Source organism: Lissotriton vulgaris, chromosome 3_1 (assembly GCF_964263255.1).
Source record: "Lissotriton vulgaris chromosome 3_1, aLisVul1.2, whole genome shotgun sequence".
Lineage (NCBI taxonomy): Eukaryota > Metazoa > Chordata > Amphibia > Caudata > Salamandridae > Lissotriton > Lissotriton vulgaris.
Window position 1 is genome coordinate 319,617,521 of NC_141689.1, and position 18,993 is coordinate 319,636,513.

At 44.2% G+C, this 18,993-nt stretch overlaps 1 protein-coding gene across 1 annotated transcript in view; it reads right to left on the bottom strand.

Moving 5' to 3' along the window:
• The window catches only part of AGXT2 (alanine--glyoxylate aminotransferase 2), a 389,079-nt gene extending 378,806 nt beyond the window's left edge, over positions 1 to 10,273 (bottom strand). Inside the window, exon 1 of the mRNA XM_086960517.1 lies at positions 10,114 to 10,273. Coding sequence (XP_086816643.1) covers positions 10,114 to 10,219 — 106 coding nt within the window. The 5' untranslated portion in view covers positions 10,220 to 10,273. The remainder of the gene's footprint in view (positions 1 to 10,113) is intronic.
• Between the last annotated feature and the right edge of the window lie 8,720 nt (positions 10,274 to 18,993).

Genomic DNA, 18,993 nt, shown 5'->3' on the forward strand with positions numbered 1-18,993 from the left:
AGAATTATCCTTCTACCTGTGTTTGATACTCTTTTGTAATATGCACACGTCACTTTTCTCTTGTAACACACTGTTTGCAACCTCTTACATTTTGTTTGCTTTAGATACTTGCACAAGTGCTACCATTGCCTACGTAACGTTTGTTCTTGTGTTTGAGTGTCTACCATTTATTGCAGTATTATACCTCTACTTGTACTTTGTATGCCTTTGTAACCTGCACACATGTCACTTTTTCCTCCTGTAATGTACCGTTTGCTACCTCTTGTATTTTGTTCGCTCACATTTGTCACTTTTGCCTCATGTAACTTAACGTTTGCTTTTGTAATTTGTTCACTTGTAATTTTCTCCTCATGTTCATTACTGTTCCTATTGTGAAGAGCTCTGACACCTTCGGGTAAAGTCCGCGCTATATAAAAGCGCATAAAATAAATAAATACAAAACCAACTGGCATGGGTGCAAATTCAGGACGGTAAGTGTACAAATTAAGGATAAAGGGTCAAAATTCATGACAAAAAATCAGGACAGAAGGACAAAATTCAGGACAAAAGGGACGTTTTACAGACACATCAGAGGATGTTGCGCGATAGTACAAAGTAAGCAAATAGACAACCACTTAAGAACAAGTCAAAATAAGTTTATATTAGGTATATTAGGTTGAGACAATTGTGCACTTCACGGTTTTTCTGTATGCAAGCAGCTTTGAGCAACTGTGCAGGTCTTTTTGTGGTATTTCATATGCTAATAATTTATATGGTTACTACACTTGGCTGTCCAGTCTGATATTTTGTTTACAATTCATGTTCCTGAGCAAGCATGTTTGGTGAGAGAAGTTGTCAGGAAGATCTGCTCAGATAGACTTTACTAACATCTCATCGCTGACACCCATTGTAAGATGCAACAGTGGTCCCGGGAAAAGGACGGATGTTCAGAGCAATAAATGTAGACTCAATTGTGGCTATATTGGAATGACATGTCCAGCCAGACAGAGGTCTGATATTTACTTGGCTTGGCAGTTCGGGCTGGACTGTTCCCATGAGGCACAGGGTCAAGTCTGATCTGCATATGGCCATGTCTGAAGTGGGGTGGCTTGGTGAGCAAAAAAACAATGGATTTAGGCTCAGATCTCTGTACGGGGGTGAATGTATGACATTGTTCTGCATTCTGTCCATCAACTGTTGTTTTTGCATTTGTCACACCGAGTGGGACGGGTATGCTCAGACGTGAGTCCCGTGCTCGTCACGCCACTGGAGTCAAGCTATCCTGGCTGATGACGGCTGATAGCCGGAAACCAGTCCTAGGATGCTTGATTCCGGTCCAGGGAAGACATGGCTTGGCAGTTCGGGCTGGACTGTTCCCATGAGGCACAGGGTCAAGTCTGATTTGCATGTGGCCATTTCTGAACTGGGGTGGCTTGGTGAACAAAACAACGATGGATTTAGGCCCAGATCTCTATACTGGGGTAAATGTATGATATTGTTCTGCATTCTGTCCATCAACTGTTGTTTTTGCATTTGATATTTACTTTAGACAATGGAAGGAAAAACATTTTTTCAGATCAATACAAAAAGTGGGACACAAGCCTGTGACCTACTAAACACATGAATGCACTGAGATGCCCTCGGGTAGCCATGCGCTATATAAATGCGTATTCGTTCATTCATGAAAAATAGTTAAAAGCAAGGAAAAGACGATCAAAGGGCTTTAGGCAAAGCTTTACGGTTTGTTGTTGTTGGCTAGTGAGCAGTGTCAAAAAGGCAACAAATCACATTAGAAAACCTTTACAATTAGGTACACACAAGGCTTGAATTGTATCAGGTGTTTCAAATGTCGACGGCGTTTCGATCCGACTTATAATTCGCGGATCATCATCAGGACTTAGGATATTATGCCTAATACTTATAGAAGCCTCAATTGCCTGGGGAAGGAAGGGCAAAAAATACAGAATTACAGAAAGTCTTTCAGCCTATCTGGTCTTTACAAGTGTCCAGGCTTTCATCAGGACCATAGAAAATAAACAATGCTGCTGCATATGTGAAAAAACTTTAACCAATTGTGAAGAAGTGTGAAGATTAAAGAAACCAAACCAGTAATCCAATGGTAAACTCTGTACTACTGGAACTTATCTAGTTTGATGGATAAGTATGCCCACCTCTACCTGGCAACAACACAGGGAAAGGGGCCCCACTCTCTCCGTCGGTACCCCGTTGTGGTACATGAGCTGCAACCGGAGGTCTCTGGTTTCTTTCCTGATGAAAGCATGAACACTTGTAAAGACAAGATAGGCTGAAACATGTTGACTGACCCTACCATTTTATCAGTATATTTTACACTGCTTTGCACTGCTTTTTAATCCTGCCAGTTTGGACAAGCCAATAAATTAAAAAATGTTGTCCTCACTAGGTAGTTTTAAATCACGCTTATTTTTCTAAGCACATCCAGCGCTGCACCCTCACCACATCTAACACTCAGATATGGGATTTTAGCATCCTTACCTTCTCAAGTTACACTAAAAAACATCCCAGAGCTCCTACCTCACAGTGAGGGAATTGTAGCCCTCAGTGGGACTAGGTTTTCCCACTGGGAGGAGAAGCCCATATGATGAAGCATGCCACCTATGGTGGGTGAGGGCATTCGTCCTGAAAGGGATTCCTCCCCGGAGGAGCATTATTGAGAGAAACATTTCTTCACGCCTTTCCAGACCCGAGAAGTATTGTGATTTGATTAAATGTACATGGGGAATCACTTCTGCGCAGGTCTTTACATTTTCCCTAGGACCCTCCCTCAACCTAATTTTGTGTTTTGGCAATGTTAAATGTACCAATGTCTTACCCACAATAATGTACTTTCAAGATAAACAGATTTCATTGAAGATTTTCAGTATGAGAACTCATCTCTACACAAAAACGAATTCACTCTTACAAGAACGATGATGTGAATGCTAGGCACCACAGAAGAGTTTCAAGTGCCTCTGCTATAAGTAAAGGAACATCAAAGGCCTTTGCTAAATAATCAGGGATGGTCTCAAGGTATCCAAACGCACATTTTTCGGGTTCAAAATGTCAGCTTTGACCTGCACCCAGATACTGTTTTTAGGGAGAAGTGTGGATCTCTGCAATGCAGTATTTCTTTCACACTATATTGAGACAGGGGTCATTAACTGCAAATGAAAGCCGTTGTAAAGTGTGCCCAAGCACTACATAGCAATCCTTAGAAAAGGACTTTCTCCATCATTCATTCCCTCTTTTTTGCTTATGGGATCCACCTGCCACATACAATAAAATGACCTCGAGTGGCTGGGCATACCTTTCTCTTGGTTCCCTTACCTTTGATTTTGGGTCGCAGGCTGAACTAGATAGGTTTGGGTTGATATGTTGTCTGAGTACTTGTGAGCATTGTAAGCAGAAAACAGACATGTCAGATTCTATGCTCTAATGAAAATCCACATGACATGTGCACCAAAATGATTGAGGACCACTTTAGAGTAATGGAAAATGCTCAAATTTCTGCAATAAAAGACATTCCTGTAGGAGAATCGACTGGTGGGATTTCCTCTATCACGGTATCCCAGTGATGTGGGTATTTCCACAGGTGAATTCTCCTCCGGATTCAGCACTTCACCAACTCAAAGCCACGCCCTAAGTTTCAAAATGATTTGCCTTAAGTTGTTGCGCATTGAAGATCCTACAGCACGAGGTACTTACTGTCCTATAGAGAAGATAAAAGAATGCTACATTTTCAAGTTAGACAAGGGTGTCCTGTCTAAGGAAAGAAAGGTCTTGCCAGCTTGGAGTTAGATAGAGAGGGGCACTGTAGGATAGTTTACACTAAGAGACACAGAAAGTGCTGTAAAAATGGGTAGGGTCTCCTTGGAGAAATATTACCTCATTGGCTAACTGTGGTGCGTGATTGCCCCCTCCCACAGACTGGCACTGGGCATAAGTGCAGCAGACTAGTGCCCTCCTTAGAACATTTCTGGACCGGAGAAAAATCTGAAGAACTACCCCTGTCTGAAGAACCTGAAGGAAGACTGGACCAGCTTGCCTTGAACCCAGGGCCACAAAAGTCACTCAGAGGGTCAGTTTGCTGACTTTCTGTTCGATCTATAGGGCAAAAACAAGCTTGCAGAGGCCTTGCCCTGCTTCCCTGCTGAGCAGACCCAATTGGCCCTGACCATATCCCCTTTACTGGCCTCTGTGTGTGTGTATGTGTGTGTGAGTCCTAACACCCAAATACTGTCCCTAAGGTCCTGGACCCTTGGTTGGGGTGAAAATGTACTCCTCCCTACCTAACTGGAAGCTTCACCAAACCTGACACCAACAACCTCCACACCTTCACCATATTCGATGCTGAGCAGCACCGAATCGATGGTTTCCCCAGACCCACTTCTTTCAGTCATCGTTGAGGAGATCTGCCCTATATCCAATTGGGTGCCTGACCCCACCGAAGACGTTCTACCTCCATAAAAGTTGCTATGAAAGAAGGTAACTTTGTGACCACGATGGACCTGGTCCTGGTATACCACCCACACTCCATCACAGTCAGTCTGGCATCTTACCCTTGTCCTGGTACCGTGCGACCAGTTGCCCACAGTTTTGCCCTTAGTGCTTTTTGACGCTAATTTTAAATACAAACTTTAAAATTCATAACTCCAGTTCTACTTTTTGGATTTTTGTCATTTTTATATCATGTTATTTTCTCAAATACTCTTTTTTTGATTTGAGATTTTGCTTGTGATGTGTTTGGACTCTATCCAGAGTTGATGGTTTCCTGTTGCCCAAGCCAGTGTAATTCCATCTTCACCCTCATGGTGTAATACTCTTTCTCGCTCTTTTAGAGATAAGATCTTAGGGATCCAAGCAACCTTCATTCCTCTGACTTTCCACTCAGAGGATGCTATGGTCTGTTTCCCGGTAGGCAGTGGATGCTCACTGTCTGAATTTAGGCCAGTTGTCCCGCAAGAATGTCTTAAAATTCTTAAAGCTTTAAAATGAGGTTCACCATCTGACCCGTGTCTGGCTCGGATGCTGGCAGCGGCTGCTGAGGTTGTTCATGTAGAAGTAACCACCATTATCAATCTTTCCCTTCATGAAGCGGTGGTCCCCCTGGCCTGGAAGGAGGCTAAGATCCGGCCTCTCCTTAAAAAGTAATCATTAGACCCCCTTTGCCCCGGGAATTACTGGCCCATCTCCCTCCTCCCTGCAATGGCAAAGGTATGTGAAAAGGTGGTAAATAAACAGCTGACAGACTTTGTGGAAAAGGAGGCACTTCTACATCCAGCGCAGTCTATGTTCTGCTCGTCACATAGCACCGAAACAGTGCTGGTTGAAGTGGCGGAGGCTATACGGGACTGTTTGGACGCAGGCGGGAGGGCGGAGCTAACTTTGCTTGACCTCTCAGCCACTTTTGATACGGTCCTGCATCCATTGCTTCTATCTCAACTGGCCAGGATTGAGCTGTCAGGCACTGTGTGGGCCTGGCTCCGTTCCTTTCTGGAAGGTCGGTCCGAGCAGATCTGGATCCCACCCTTCTCCTCCTCTCCTCAGGTGGTCTCAACGGTGTCTCGCAGGGGTCTGCCCTTAGTCCCCTCCTATTTAACATCTACATGAACCCTCTGATATATTTAGCAGAGGAGTTGGGGGCTAAGGTGATGGCATGCGAGGATTACAGAAAAAATACATATGTGGGAGGGTCTAGGGGATAGTGTTTATAGACCAACTTTACTCCATACCCCCAACCCAAGACTAGCACAAATACCAGGAGAAGGTCAGTCTATTACTATGACAAAACAACCTAATCAGCTCTAAGAAAACTGTTCACCAGATGCAAATAGCTTGCCCAATATTTGGCTAGAGAGAAGTCTCCATCAGCCCAACCATTTGGCGGAACTTCGTCATTTGGAAGACTATGAGAGGGAGGTCAAATGTAACCAAATGTTGCACCAGGGCTAACATAAATAGATACCAGACCAAGTACTCTCAGTATTCTCAGCCAAAGTAGTTGTTCAAGGTATGAGACAACTGATGGAGTGCAGTGCTCGTGAAAAACAAGTGCAGTTAAAAATGGCTATGAGGAAAAAAATATGTTTATTAGGTATTGTCCACACGTCATAAGATAAAAATAAATCGCCTGATAGTGTATAACAAATTTACTATCTCCCAGCGAGTAGTGAGGTCAGTAGTGAGGTCGACATGTTTTTCACGAGCACTGCACTCCATCAGTTGTCTCATACCTTGAACAACTACTTTGGCTTCTCTCTAGCCAAATATTGGGCAAGCTATTTGCATCTGGTGAACAGTTTTCTTAGAGCTGATTAGGTTGTTTTGTCATAGTAATAGACTGACCTTCTCCTGGTATTTGTGCTTTACGAGGATTACACCCAGCTGCTCTTCACCTGGGATAAAGGGGTGGGCTCCGTATCTCAGGCTCAACATTGCCTAGCCTCACTTTTTAACTGGATGTCGGATGCACAGCTCAAATGCAATGAAGGGAAATTGGAGATCCTGTTGTTTGGTACCCTGCCTTCGAATTTCAGAGAGCAGCTATGGCCTCCCGATAACCCATGTCCGACCTCTTTTGGGAAACCGGCGAAAAATCTTAGGGTCTGGTTTGATGAAGAGCCTTCTTTTGCGGCACACATTAAGAAGCTGCTCAGTGGCTGCTTCGGCTTGCTCAAATCGTTCAGAAGTTTTTTTCCTCTTCTGCCAGCTGTGGCGAGACAAACGATTACGTGTGCGCTGATAATGTCCCGGCTGGATTATGCCAATGCCCTTTTCACTGGCATCCCGGGCTACCTGTAGAAGAAGTTACAGGTGGTCCAGAACCCTGCAGCCAGGTTGTTGTCGGGTCTGTCAGCCAGGGATAGTGTCCATAACCACCTGCACTTATATCACTGGCTGCCTTTAGCAGCCAGAGTGAAATTTAAGCTATTGATCTTGGCCCATCGAGCGCTCCATGGATGTGGTCCTCTTTATCTGCAGAGGCGGGTTTCCTTTTATGCTCCTGCATGCTCCTTGTGCTCCACATCTCGATTTCTTGCCCGAGTCCCACATTTTAAGCGGCAGAGGATGGGGGTAGTTCCTTCTCAGTTAAAGCAACTACTGCTTGGAATGCTCTTACAGTGGCCCTGTGCACCATCCAGGTTCCAGCTGTATTAACCCCTTGCATGCTTGTGATGGAACCGTTCCGTCATAAGCCTCGGGTGAGCTGTGCTTGTGACGGAACAGTTCCGTCACGGCCCGCACGCCGCGCCTGCGCGGCGCGAATTCCGCGCCTGCGCTGACGAATTAATGGGCGGGCGGGTTTGTGACGGAACCGTTCCGTCACAAGCACAGCTCACCCGCGAGCCGTGACGGAGCGGTTCCGTCACAAGCACGGAACCGCCGCGCGGCCGCCCCACCCCCTTAGCGCTGCGGCGGAATAGCCGCCGCAGCGAAGGGGTTAAAAAAATAAACTGAAAACACATCTTTTCATTTGAAACTCACTGCCGCACCCCGCTGGTCTTGCGCTGGGACACTCATGAGTAGCTGTGCGCGTAATAAATTCATTTAACATAACATAACATTAATGTTTGAGTACTACATAAAAACTTTACACATTGCCTCTATGTTAAGCCCGCCTTCTCTGTGTTATAGTTACCAGGGGGTTGAGCTCTGGTTAATTTAGTAACTTTAAAGGTTCACCGTGACAAGGAATGTGATTAATTTTTCGAGGTGGGAAATTACCCTCCTCAACTAATAGCCCAATTTCTTACACAGCCACCTTGTGGCTTGATCTCTCTAAGGCCCAAACAAAACAACTGTGCTGTTGTCTTTTTAGACAACAGTTTTGGTATGGTGAGATTCCAAATGTATACTTACAATATTAGAAATAGAACCCTGAGTCCTGAAATGAATCTACTGTTGTTTAAAATGCTATGACTAGATCAAGGTGTCACATGTCATATGTCTACTTGACAGGTATGTGAAAACATGTCTAAGCAAAGCATGCTTAAACAAAACTTTGATTTGCATCCATTTTAATTCATCTTGTAAAGGTTTACCTGTACCGATCCCATTCTACCATTGCCGTAAATATGCAGGACATCTTTCTGGTGTTCCCTTCGATTCGCCTGATAAAGGCACTTTAGAAGCTCCTGCGACTCGGTGCCTCATGTCTTGCACAACAATGAAAGACAGTCCTGGCTTTATTGCCAACCGCACTTTGCGTGCGGGGACTTGCTTCACTTTTTCTCTTTAAAACCAGTATTCTCAAGGTTCATGGGGGAGTGCCTGTCATTTCTAAGTCTCTGCTTTGAATTCTGGTTCTGTAGTACATTTTCACCACTGTACAGTAGGCACTGAAGAGTCTGGAGAGGACTTGGCTCGAGAGCGGTGCCCCCGCGCTATCTATCCTACAGCTCCACCGCTGCTGAACGTGCCAGGGTGCGATACGGACGACCTGACCTTGGCCTGCTGCTCCGCACGTGACTGAACCTCATGGTCACTCGGGCCTGCTTCCCAATTATGCAATGGTGCGACTTTACACCTGGACTTGCCGTTTTGTATGCATAAAAAGTTTGTCCTCGTACAAAGGCCGCAGGCACTAATGTGATGTATTTGAAAGGACAGCAAACTCGGCAAAACGTCAGGGACTGCGCATGTTGATCTGTCACGCTGCCCTGTGAAGGACTGCAAGAGGCAGAAACGCGTCAGGCCCGAGTTTGCGGTCTTTTGAAATACGTCACATTAGTACCTGAGTGGAAGCACATCTTTGTTCAAGGACAAGATATATTTAAATACAGGGCTTTAAGTGGGCCGGGTTCCGACGGTACTCAGCACCTACTGTTCTGAAAAGCAGGTGCGTAAACGGGTCCCTTTGGGGTTCCTCATTTTTGCCCTCAAGCTCTTGGTGAAAAAACATCTTAACTCGGCAGCAGTGCTTTCCTTCACTGCCTTTGGGGCAACTTCGAAGAGACTTGTTAACGTTATTTCACAGTCTCATTTCAGAACTGAAGGATGGTCATATTCGACAAAGTAATAGTTGTTGCTTATGCAACTAACAGCCATTGACAAAGCCAACAGTTCTGGCTTGCTGTAGGTGTAATGTGACTTGGTGTGTTATATATCTGGATGCAAGTACAAAAGCAGCAAAATACCAGTCCAGAGGCACACTATGCTAAGTACAGATTTTTTGCTAACGTGTTTTAAGCCACGCCCTTAATTACATTGGCCACGCCCTTTGAGACCCGTTTTTTTCATCCCACTTAAAGAGCCATGTATATATCACACACATCGTCAGATTTAAACAGTAAGCAAATATATAAATATATATGTACACACACACTTTACCCTGATATGTGGCCTCGTCAGGTGTATCTGTGGCCCAATGTGTGCCTTGCCATCTCTCCCCCTTATAAAACAATTCCATAGACGCCACTGTAAATCAGCACTACGAGTCCCACAATGCAAGGCTAAACTGTGGCTAGGGTGAGCTGTTCACACATGAACAAGGGAAATGTGAGAGCTCTGCAAAGCACGGACTGTCAGGTCCAGTGTACTGTGCGAACTTCCGTTCGGCCCACATGCCAGGACTACCTGAGACGAATCGAACTCAGATGCAGCGAGTCAGTATGTGTACATTACTGACTCAGCTGCTTAAGGCAGCCTGGCGCTCCACTGAACGCGCAGCTGCACACATGGTTCCTCTCTTCTATACTTAACCGAGGGGGGCGGAGAGATGGTGCAGCCTGTCGCTGCCAAACAACTGTATTGCACTTGAGCTTGAGAGTGAAAGAAAAGAAATTCTCTCGGTTACCAAAGCGGCGCGTTCACAAAGCACATCTAAGAGTCGCTTTACCAAATGCACCATTGGCGACTTCGTAGGGACCCTTTGGCCTTAACCGTCTGTGACATCACCCTGCTGTCCGAGGCCAGCCATGTTTACCTGAACTACCGAAAGCCCGGTGTTTTTTTTGACAAGAGGAACGGCATTTAAATTGCATTAAAGAAGTACTATTTACTCCTGGGGCTAGGAGCGCACACCGATTCCATTTTTTTTTCAAGCTGAAAGTGCCAGCCATTCACACCAGAAAAGGCAAAAAGATTTAAGTGTTTCCCTCCAGGGCAAATACGTACCCCTCAACAGGTGAAACTTGGCAACCCCCGAGGCGGCGAGCCATGTCCGGCAGAGGCCCCCCTTGCCCGGGTGTGAGAGCGCTTTCGAACCGACAGACAGCATCATCTTCACCAACAAAGTGCACCGACTCCGAAAGAGCACGAGAGGATGTGGGGCCGGCCCGGGGGAGGGGTTGCTGCCGCTGCGCACTTTGACACCGAGAGGAGGGAGGGAGAGGGGGCAGCTGAGTGCAGTCCTCCCTGGCAACGAAAGGGTGGGTGTGTAGAATACTAAATGCAGCGCACATAGTCAGTCAGTAACACTAACCCTCAGGAGCTAAAAGTCAGCTTCTCGAATGATCATTTAAATCCCGTTAACTCGTTATCGACAATGATGGCTGATTTAACTGGGGGAAAAAAGAAGTGTAGGCACTAGGGATTCGAGTCGAGGGTACACCACTCTTTTTACAGGGTGGACACCATCCCCCCTGCCAAGAAGCTGGGCCCCACAGAGATATGCTGAACGTGTCCGGTGTAATTTTCAGACACCAGGACACGTTCAGCACCTGAGGTCATGAGGTCATCTGCATAGTGTCAGTCCTCCCACTTCTTTTCATAGGACTTGTACCCTGGTAGTGTGCAATTTAGTAAAGATCGGGCTGACGCTCACATAAACCGGTTTTAGGTTTTTTTCCATTTCAAATGTGATATGTAATACAAGCTTTCCCAGTCACTCCAAACAGGCACCTTATCATAGGCTAGAAGAAATGAAACCCTCCAACAGCTACACCAGCAAGAAAGTCACCTGGTTCACCGACGAGCTCCAGGCCTCCAAACGCGCATGCCGAAAATTGGAGAAGAAATGGCTTCACGAACGCACACCGGACAAATACGGAACCAACTAGAACGCCACCGGCAGACATCACCAACTCATCAGATTGGCCAAAAGATCTTACTTCAAAGACCGTGCCCACACCACGTATTCAACAAAGCAGATGCAACCATCGCACCCCAACTACGGAAGGTCATCAACAACTCCTTCAAGACAGCTACATTCCCAGAAAGCTGGAAGCACGCCGAGATCAATGCCCTCCTCAAGAAGCCCAAGGCGGACCCCAAGGACCTCAAGAATTTCCGGCCCATCTCCCTGCTCCAGTTCTGGGCAAAGGTCATCGAGAAAATCGTCAACGCGCAGCTTGCCCGCCACCTCGAAGACAGCAACATCCTAGACCCGTCCCAGTCTGGTTTCAGACGAAAGCACAGCACCGAGACAGCCCTCATCGCCGCCACAGACATCCGGTGCCAACTAGACAACAGCGAAACAGCAGCACTCATCCTCCTGGACCTGTCCGCAGCCTTCAACACGGTCTGCCAACATACCCTAAAAACACGCCTCCAAGAAGCTGGAATACAAGAGAAGGCCCTCGCCTGGCCCACGTCCTTCCTCTCCGGCAGAACCCAGTGCGTCCGCCTCCCGCCCTTCCGCTTCGAAGAAAGAACACCGAAAGTTAAAAGCTAAGTGAAAACTTTCTCTTCTTGTTTGAATCACCAGGCGCCCATCGCAAGCAAGCAGCAATTGGTTTTCAGATTGAACAACTTACCTGGACATTATTTCGAAGACGTATTTAGAGAACTTGTATATAGAGACTTCCTGATTTAGAAATTACCCGAAGAACAAATAAGGCTTTGAGAAGTATCAAGGCAAACTTTTGGGACAATCGTTTTCAATGTATGTAATTGGCAAAATTGTATCTTGTTTATAATTGTTTTACCTAGGAAGTGAAGGAGAAGAACGGCACAACTGAATACAGAGTAAGTGGAGTATTAATAGTTAGGAGTAGTGATATGGTGTAAGCAAACATAAGAAAGGAAGTAACTTATTCTCTAATATTTCCGTTTCTTTGACAACCCTTCCACATCAACACAGCTCTACTCAGCTCCAACCCTTCACGACGACAACACGGACGCGACGCCTAGACCTTAACAGTCGCAGGTAGGCTTTCTCTTAAAAAGTTAACAAAAGAGACTCAGAAGAAAGCAGTAGAGTAGATGATTTAGAAATAGAAATACAGGAATAGAAATTACAAAACTTTCCCTTGTTGCTTCGCAGGTCGACAACTAAGGAAGCAGGTAGCGTCCACGATCCGACCTACCTCCCTGATTTCTATTTGATTACCTCAGTGTAATATAATAAATCACTAGGAATTGCCTAGAATTTGGGGAAGTTGGTCCATAACGTCTCTGCGAAATCCATCTACAAGTGACCTACAGGTAAGGGTGCTTGTAACCTTGACAGAAGGCTAAGCCCACGACGATTATTTCGCCCAGACGTTATGGATCCTTCCATTGCAAATTCTTTGCAAGATATAGCAAATCTTTTGACTGCGATACAAGCCGAAAACGCAGCCCTTCGTAGAGATGTCACTGATATTCAAAGTAGTATACAATCCGGTTCTAGTACTTGGAATTTTTCTCCAACTCAGAAGTCTGTATTGAAACCTGCGACATTTCAGCCAGGGTTTCAAACCTTGCATTCCAGTTCTAGTTCATCTACAACACCAACCCAGATTCAAGTTGTGACTCCTGTACCAGTCCCCTTGGCACCACCAGAAAGATTTTATGGGGACAGTAATAAGTTCTCCATCTTCTTAAATCAATGTCATCTACATTTTATAGCTAAACCTGCAGCCTTTCCTGATGACTCCTCTAAAATAGCTTTTATTCTGTCTTACTTAGGAGGTGACGCAGCTTTATGGTCAGTGCCAATAGTAAATCGAGACGACCCAATACTCTATAATCTTCGACTATTTAAGAATACCATGAAAAAATTGTTTGCCAAACATGTCTTTGTCCAATCCGCAGATCATGAACTATTACATCTAAAACAAGGTTCATCGGATTTATTACATTACATATCTCAATTTAATAGACTTGTTATTGAAGCCCGCTGGCCCGAGGAAAAAAGGGTTTCCCTTTTTTACAAAGGTCTTAAAGACGACTTAAAAGATATGGTCACACAAATTTTAGATCCACCGGATACTATAGAAGACTTCATTGATTTAGTGGTAAAACTGAATCATCGTCTATCAGAACGCAGAGGTGAAAAATGAAAGACTGAAGCTAAGGTATTTTCTTTTACAGAAAGATATAATAGTGTAAAAACAGAAAGCACACCCAAGGTGGATTTAGGAGGAGAACCTATGCAGATAGGCACTATCAAAGGACCTCTGAGTAAAGAGGAAAAGGACAACAGAAGGAAATTAAATCAATGCCTGTATTGCGGCAAGTCAGGCCATTTTGTTAAGGAATGCCCGGTGCGCCCAAATAAACCCAAGGGTAAGAATCCTGAGGTAGCTTTAGTACAGCAGTCGGAAAACTAACTGGCTCGACAAATCAAGAGGTCAGATTGTCGAGTAAGATGTCTAGTTTGGCCTCAATAACTCCTGAAATAACTTCCCAACATCTTAGTATAAAGGTTACTTTACAATCTCTTACTGAAAAAGGGAAAGACTGGACGGTTGACGCTTTAATCGACTCAGGGGCCACAGACAATTTTATAGACACCATGTTTTTGAAAGAACTAGATTTTAAAACCAAGTCTAAACAACATCCGGAAGTGGTCAGAGCAGTTGATGGTAAGGAGTTATCATCTGGACTGATTCAGTTTCACACTGAAACTCTTTTAATGACTTGTTTAAATGAACATAAAGAAAACATAACCTTTGACATCATTGATGCTCCTCAATTTCGCTTAATTCTAGGCATACCTTGGCTAGTTAAGCATAATCCTAAAATCAATTGGGTGGAGAGAACAGTGCTGTTAGATTCAAATTATTGTACATCATCTTGTTTAATGTCACAAGATTCCAGAGTACTGATTCAAGGTAGTAATTTCCCCCTGAACTCAAAAAGTGTGTTAATTTTGGAAGGAGTTCCTAAAGAATATTCTGATCTTCACGATGTGTTTGACAAAACAAAGGCCAATACTCTACCACCTTATCGGGACTTCGATTGTCGAATAGATTTAGTGCCAGGGGCTACCTTGCCGTGTAGTCGAATATATGCTCTCACCGAGAAAGAAAACGATCACCTAAGAGACTATTTAGATGAATACCTGGCCAATGGATTTATTCGACATTCAAAATCTCCAGTATCCTCCCCTCTCTTTTTTATCCCAAAAAAGGGAAGTGAGTTGCGTCCTTGCATCGACTATAGAGCTCTAAACAATGTCACCATCAAGAATAGATATCCACTTCCCTTAATTCCTACTCTATTAGACCAATTAAAAGATGCCACCATTTATACTAAATTGGATTTGCGAGGAGCTTACCATTTGGTCAGGGTTCGAAGTGGAGACGAATGGAAAACCGCATTTCGTACCAAATTTGGTTTGTACGAGTACCAGGTCATGCCATTCGGACTCTGCAACGCTCCCGCAGCTTTCCAATTTTTTATAAACGAAGTTCTAAGGGAATTTTTGGATTTTTGTTGTATTGTGTACATAGATGATATTCTCATTTATTCTAAGAACACCACAGAACATGTACAACAAGTAAGAGCTATTCTTCGAAAACTTCTTGACAACTCCTTGTACATTAAACTCGAGAAAAGTACATTTCATACTACAAGAGTTGAATTCCTGGGATATGTTTTAAGTCCAGAAGGTATAGAGATGGATCCAAAGAAAATTCAAGCAGTTCTTGATTGGACCAGTCCTTCTTCAGTAAAGCAGGTACAAAGTTTTTTGGGATTCGCTAACTTTTATAGACGCTTTATCTGTAACTTTTCTCACTTGATAACCCCAATTACTAGGTTACTAAAAAAGAATATAAAGTTTGAATGGAGTAACGATGCAGAGGAAGCCTTTCAAAATCTCAAAAGACAGTTTACTACAGCCCCTGTATTAATGCATCCGGATCCTTCCAATCCCTTTATTGTCAAAGCAGATGCTTCTCAGTTTGCCATCGGTGGCATTCTATCTCAAAGACACAAAGAGACAGGTCAGATGCATCCAATTGCATATTATTCACGGAAACTAACCCCTACAGAGCAAAATTACGCTATCGCTGACAAGGAGTTGTTAGCCATCAAAGCAGTCTTCGAAGAATGGCGTCATTACTTGTTAGGGGCAAGACATCCTATAACGATTTATACGGATCACAGAAATCTACAATTTCTGCGTTCTGTTAAAGCTCTCACTGCTAGGCAATTACGTTGGACATTGTTCTTTAATGATTACAACTTTGTGATTACTTATCGACCCGGAAAAGAGAATTTAAAAGCAGATGCTTTGTCACGTTTGGGAATCTTAGAAGAAAAAGATTGTTCCTCTGAAAAAATTCAACCTGTTCTGCCAGATCATTGCTTTAAAGTGGGCGTAATTGTTACCGATGTAATGGAAGACATAAAAAAAAGATACAGGAAAAAACGTTACAAGAATGGTATGATTTGTATCCTTTGTTGCAGTTGAGAGAAGGATTTTTGTATATGAATGAGCAAATTTTTGTACCCACACCAGAACTACAAAATAGAGTGATACATTTACATCATGACACTTTAATGTCTGCACACCCAGGAGTTACCAAGACCAGCCAATTAATTAAAAGGAAATTCTGGTGGTCTTCTTTGTTAGACGATGTGAGATCTTATATTGAGACTTGTGTAGTTTGTACACAGAATAAAACACAACATCAAGCACCTAGTGGTCTGTTACTTCCCCTCCCGATCTCCCCTCAACCTTGGCACACAATATCTCTTGACTTTATTGTGGAGCTTCCTAAAACCAAGGAAGGTTTTAACACTATTCTGACAGTGGTTGACCATTTTTCTCGAATGGCTCATTTTATCCCACTAAAGAAAATTCCGTCTGCAAAAGAGTTAACTCAGATTTTCTCTAAAGAAATAATTCGATTGCATGGTATTCCTTCGGTAATAATTTCCGATAGAGGTCCACAATTTGTTTCTCACTTTTGGCAACATTTAGGTGAAACTTTAGATATGGACATTCGCACATCTTTTGGGTATCATCCCCAAACTGATGGCTTAACCGAAAGAACCAATCAAACCATAGAACAGTTTTTAAGATGCGCTTTGGCAGAAGAAGAAAAGGAATGGTCAGATATTTTATGGGTTTTAGAATTCGCTTTCAATAACATGGATAATTCTTCCACCACTCTTTCACCCTTCTTCTGCACTTATGGATTTCATCCTAAAAATAGCCCTGGAACTGTACTGATTCCTTCAGCAATACCATCATTGGAAGATCACATTACGAAATTGGTTCATGTTCAAAATCAGGCTCAGTATCATTTAGCCCAAGCAAAAGAAAGTAAAAAAGAAATTTCAGACCTCCACAGAAAGCCACCACCTAAATATTCCATCGGAGATAAGGTGTGGTTATCCACAAAGAATCTAAAGATTAAAATTTGTAAAAAATTTCGTCCCAAATTCATCGGGCCATTTGATATAGAGAAAATAATAAATCCCGTTAGTATTAAATTAACTTTACCAACCAGGTATAAATTTCATCCGGTATTCCATATGTCATTGATTAAACCTTGTGACCCTAAGACTAGATTTAAAAAGAATCCCGCACCCATACATATCGATGGAGTCCCTGAATTTGAAGTCCAAAAGATCCTAGATTCAAAAAGAATTCGAGGAAAACTGTTTTATTTAATACATTGGAAGGGTTATGGTCCAGAGGAGCGAACCTGGGAACCTCTTTCAAATTTACAAAATTCTCCTCGATTACTTAGAAGTTTTCATCTTCATAATCCAAACAAACCGAAACCTGTTCCACACATTTTGGGAGGGCTCTTGAGAGGGGAGTACTGTCATGAACCACTAACGTTACACACATCTGGCTCCAACAGGAGTAGTTTTGCCCAATCAAGAAACCCACCCCTGTCCTGTGCAACCAGCACTCCAGAGTGTCATGAGTAATGGTGTGTGACTTGATTATGCTTTCAGGAGAATAATGCTTTTGAATGAAACTGTACCTTTCTATTGCATCACTTTAAATGGTTTTGTCAAGTGCTGTTTTATTGTTAATTAGTGAAGCGCAGAATGGAACTGGTGAGAAGGTTGTTTTAACATGCAAGTTGTACAGTCGCTGGCGAGCAAATGCCTTGAGTTAAAACAGTCGATCGGGAGAATGTTCTGAGACGCTTGCGCACGCTGAAAAAAGCGCACGCTGAGAAAACGGCACGCTGAAAAACGGTGCGCGATGCGTCAGAGATCCTTGGGTGTGGCACTGCTATAAAAGGCCACACCCAACGTTGTTCAGCGCTTTGCCTTTTGCCACCGCCCTGCAGAGGATCATGTAGGAGAACTCCGGGAGCCTGAAGACAACAGCCAACGCCCACGTGTTTCCGAAGGTCTTCATCCTGGCATCGCGCACCTGCAAAGAAAGAACACCGAAAGTTAAAAGCTAAGTGAAAACTTTCTCTTCTTGTTTGAATCACCAGGCGCCCATCGCAAGCAAGCAGCAATTGGTTTTCAGATTGAACAACTTACCTGGACATTATTTCGAAGACGTATTTAGAGAACTTGTATATAGAGATTTACTGATTTAGAAATTACCCGAAGAACAAATAAGGCTTTGAGAAGTATCAAGGCACACTTTTGGGACAATAGTTTTCAATGTATGTAATTGGCAAAATTGTATCTTGTTTATAATTGTTTTACCTAGGAAGTGAAGGAGAAGAACGGCACAACTGAATACAGAGTAAGTGGAGTATTAATAGTTATGAGTAGTGATAAGGTGTAAGCAAACATAAGAAAAGAAGTAACTTATTCTCTGATATTTACTTTCCAGGGGTAATCCGTTTCTTTGACAACCCTTCCACATCAACACAGCTCTACTCAGCTCCAACCCTTCACGACGACAACAAGGACGCGACGCCTAGACCTTAACAGTCGCAGGTAGGCTTTCTCTTAAAAAGTTAACAAAAGAGACTCAGAAGAAAGCAGTAGAGTAGATGATTTAGGAATAGAAATACAGGAATAGAAATTACAAAACTTTCCCTTGTTGCTTCGCAGGTCGACAACTAAGGAAGCAGGTAGCGTCCACGATCCGGCCTACCTCCCTGATTTCTATTTGATTACCTCAGTGTAATATAATAAATCACTAGGAATTGCCTAGAATTTGGGGAAGTTGGTCCATAACGTCTCTGTGAAATCCATCTACAAGTGACCTACAGGTAAGGGTGCTTGTAACCTTGACACAGACAAGACGGAGGTCCTCATCCTCCGACCCACCCCCACAGCCTGGTACGACTCCTGGTGGCTGACCACGCTGGGAGCAGCACCGACACCCACCCACGCAACCTCGGATTCGTCCTCGACTCCTCCCTCTTCATGTCAAAGCAGGTCAGGGCCGTCTCCTCCTCCTGCTACAACACCCTCCGCATGCTCTGCAGGATCTACAAGTGGATCCCGACGAAACAAGAAAAACTGTGACACAGGCACTCGTCATCAGCAGACTGGACTACGGCAACACACTCTACGCAGGAATCCCAGTCAAGCACCTGCGTCGACTACAACGCATCCAGAACGCCTCCGCCCGACTGATTCTGAACATCCCTCGCCGCAGCCACATCATCCCCCACCTGAGAGACCTACACTGGCTCCCTGTAGACAAGAGGATCACCTTCAAGTTCCTCACCCACGCACACAAAGCATTCCACAACGCCGGACCAGCCTACCTGAACAGCAGACTCAGCTTCTACACCCCCACCCGCCAGCTGCGCTCCGCCAGCCTCGCCGCTGTCCCCCACATCTAACAAATGACCTCCGGCGGCAGATCCTTCTCCTACCTCGCCGCCAAAACCTGGAACACCCTCCCCACCCACCTACGGCAGACCCAAGACCTACTCGCCTTCAGAAGACTCCTCAAGA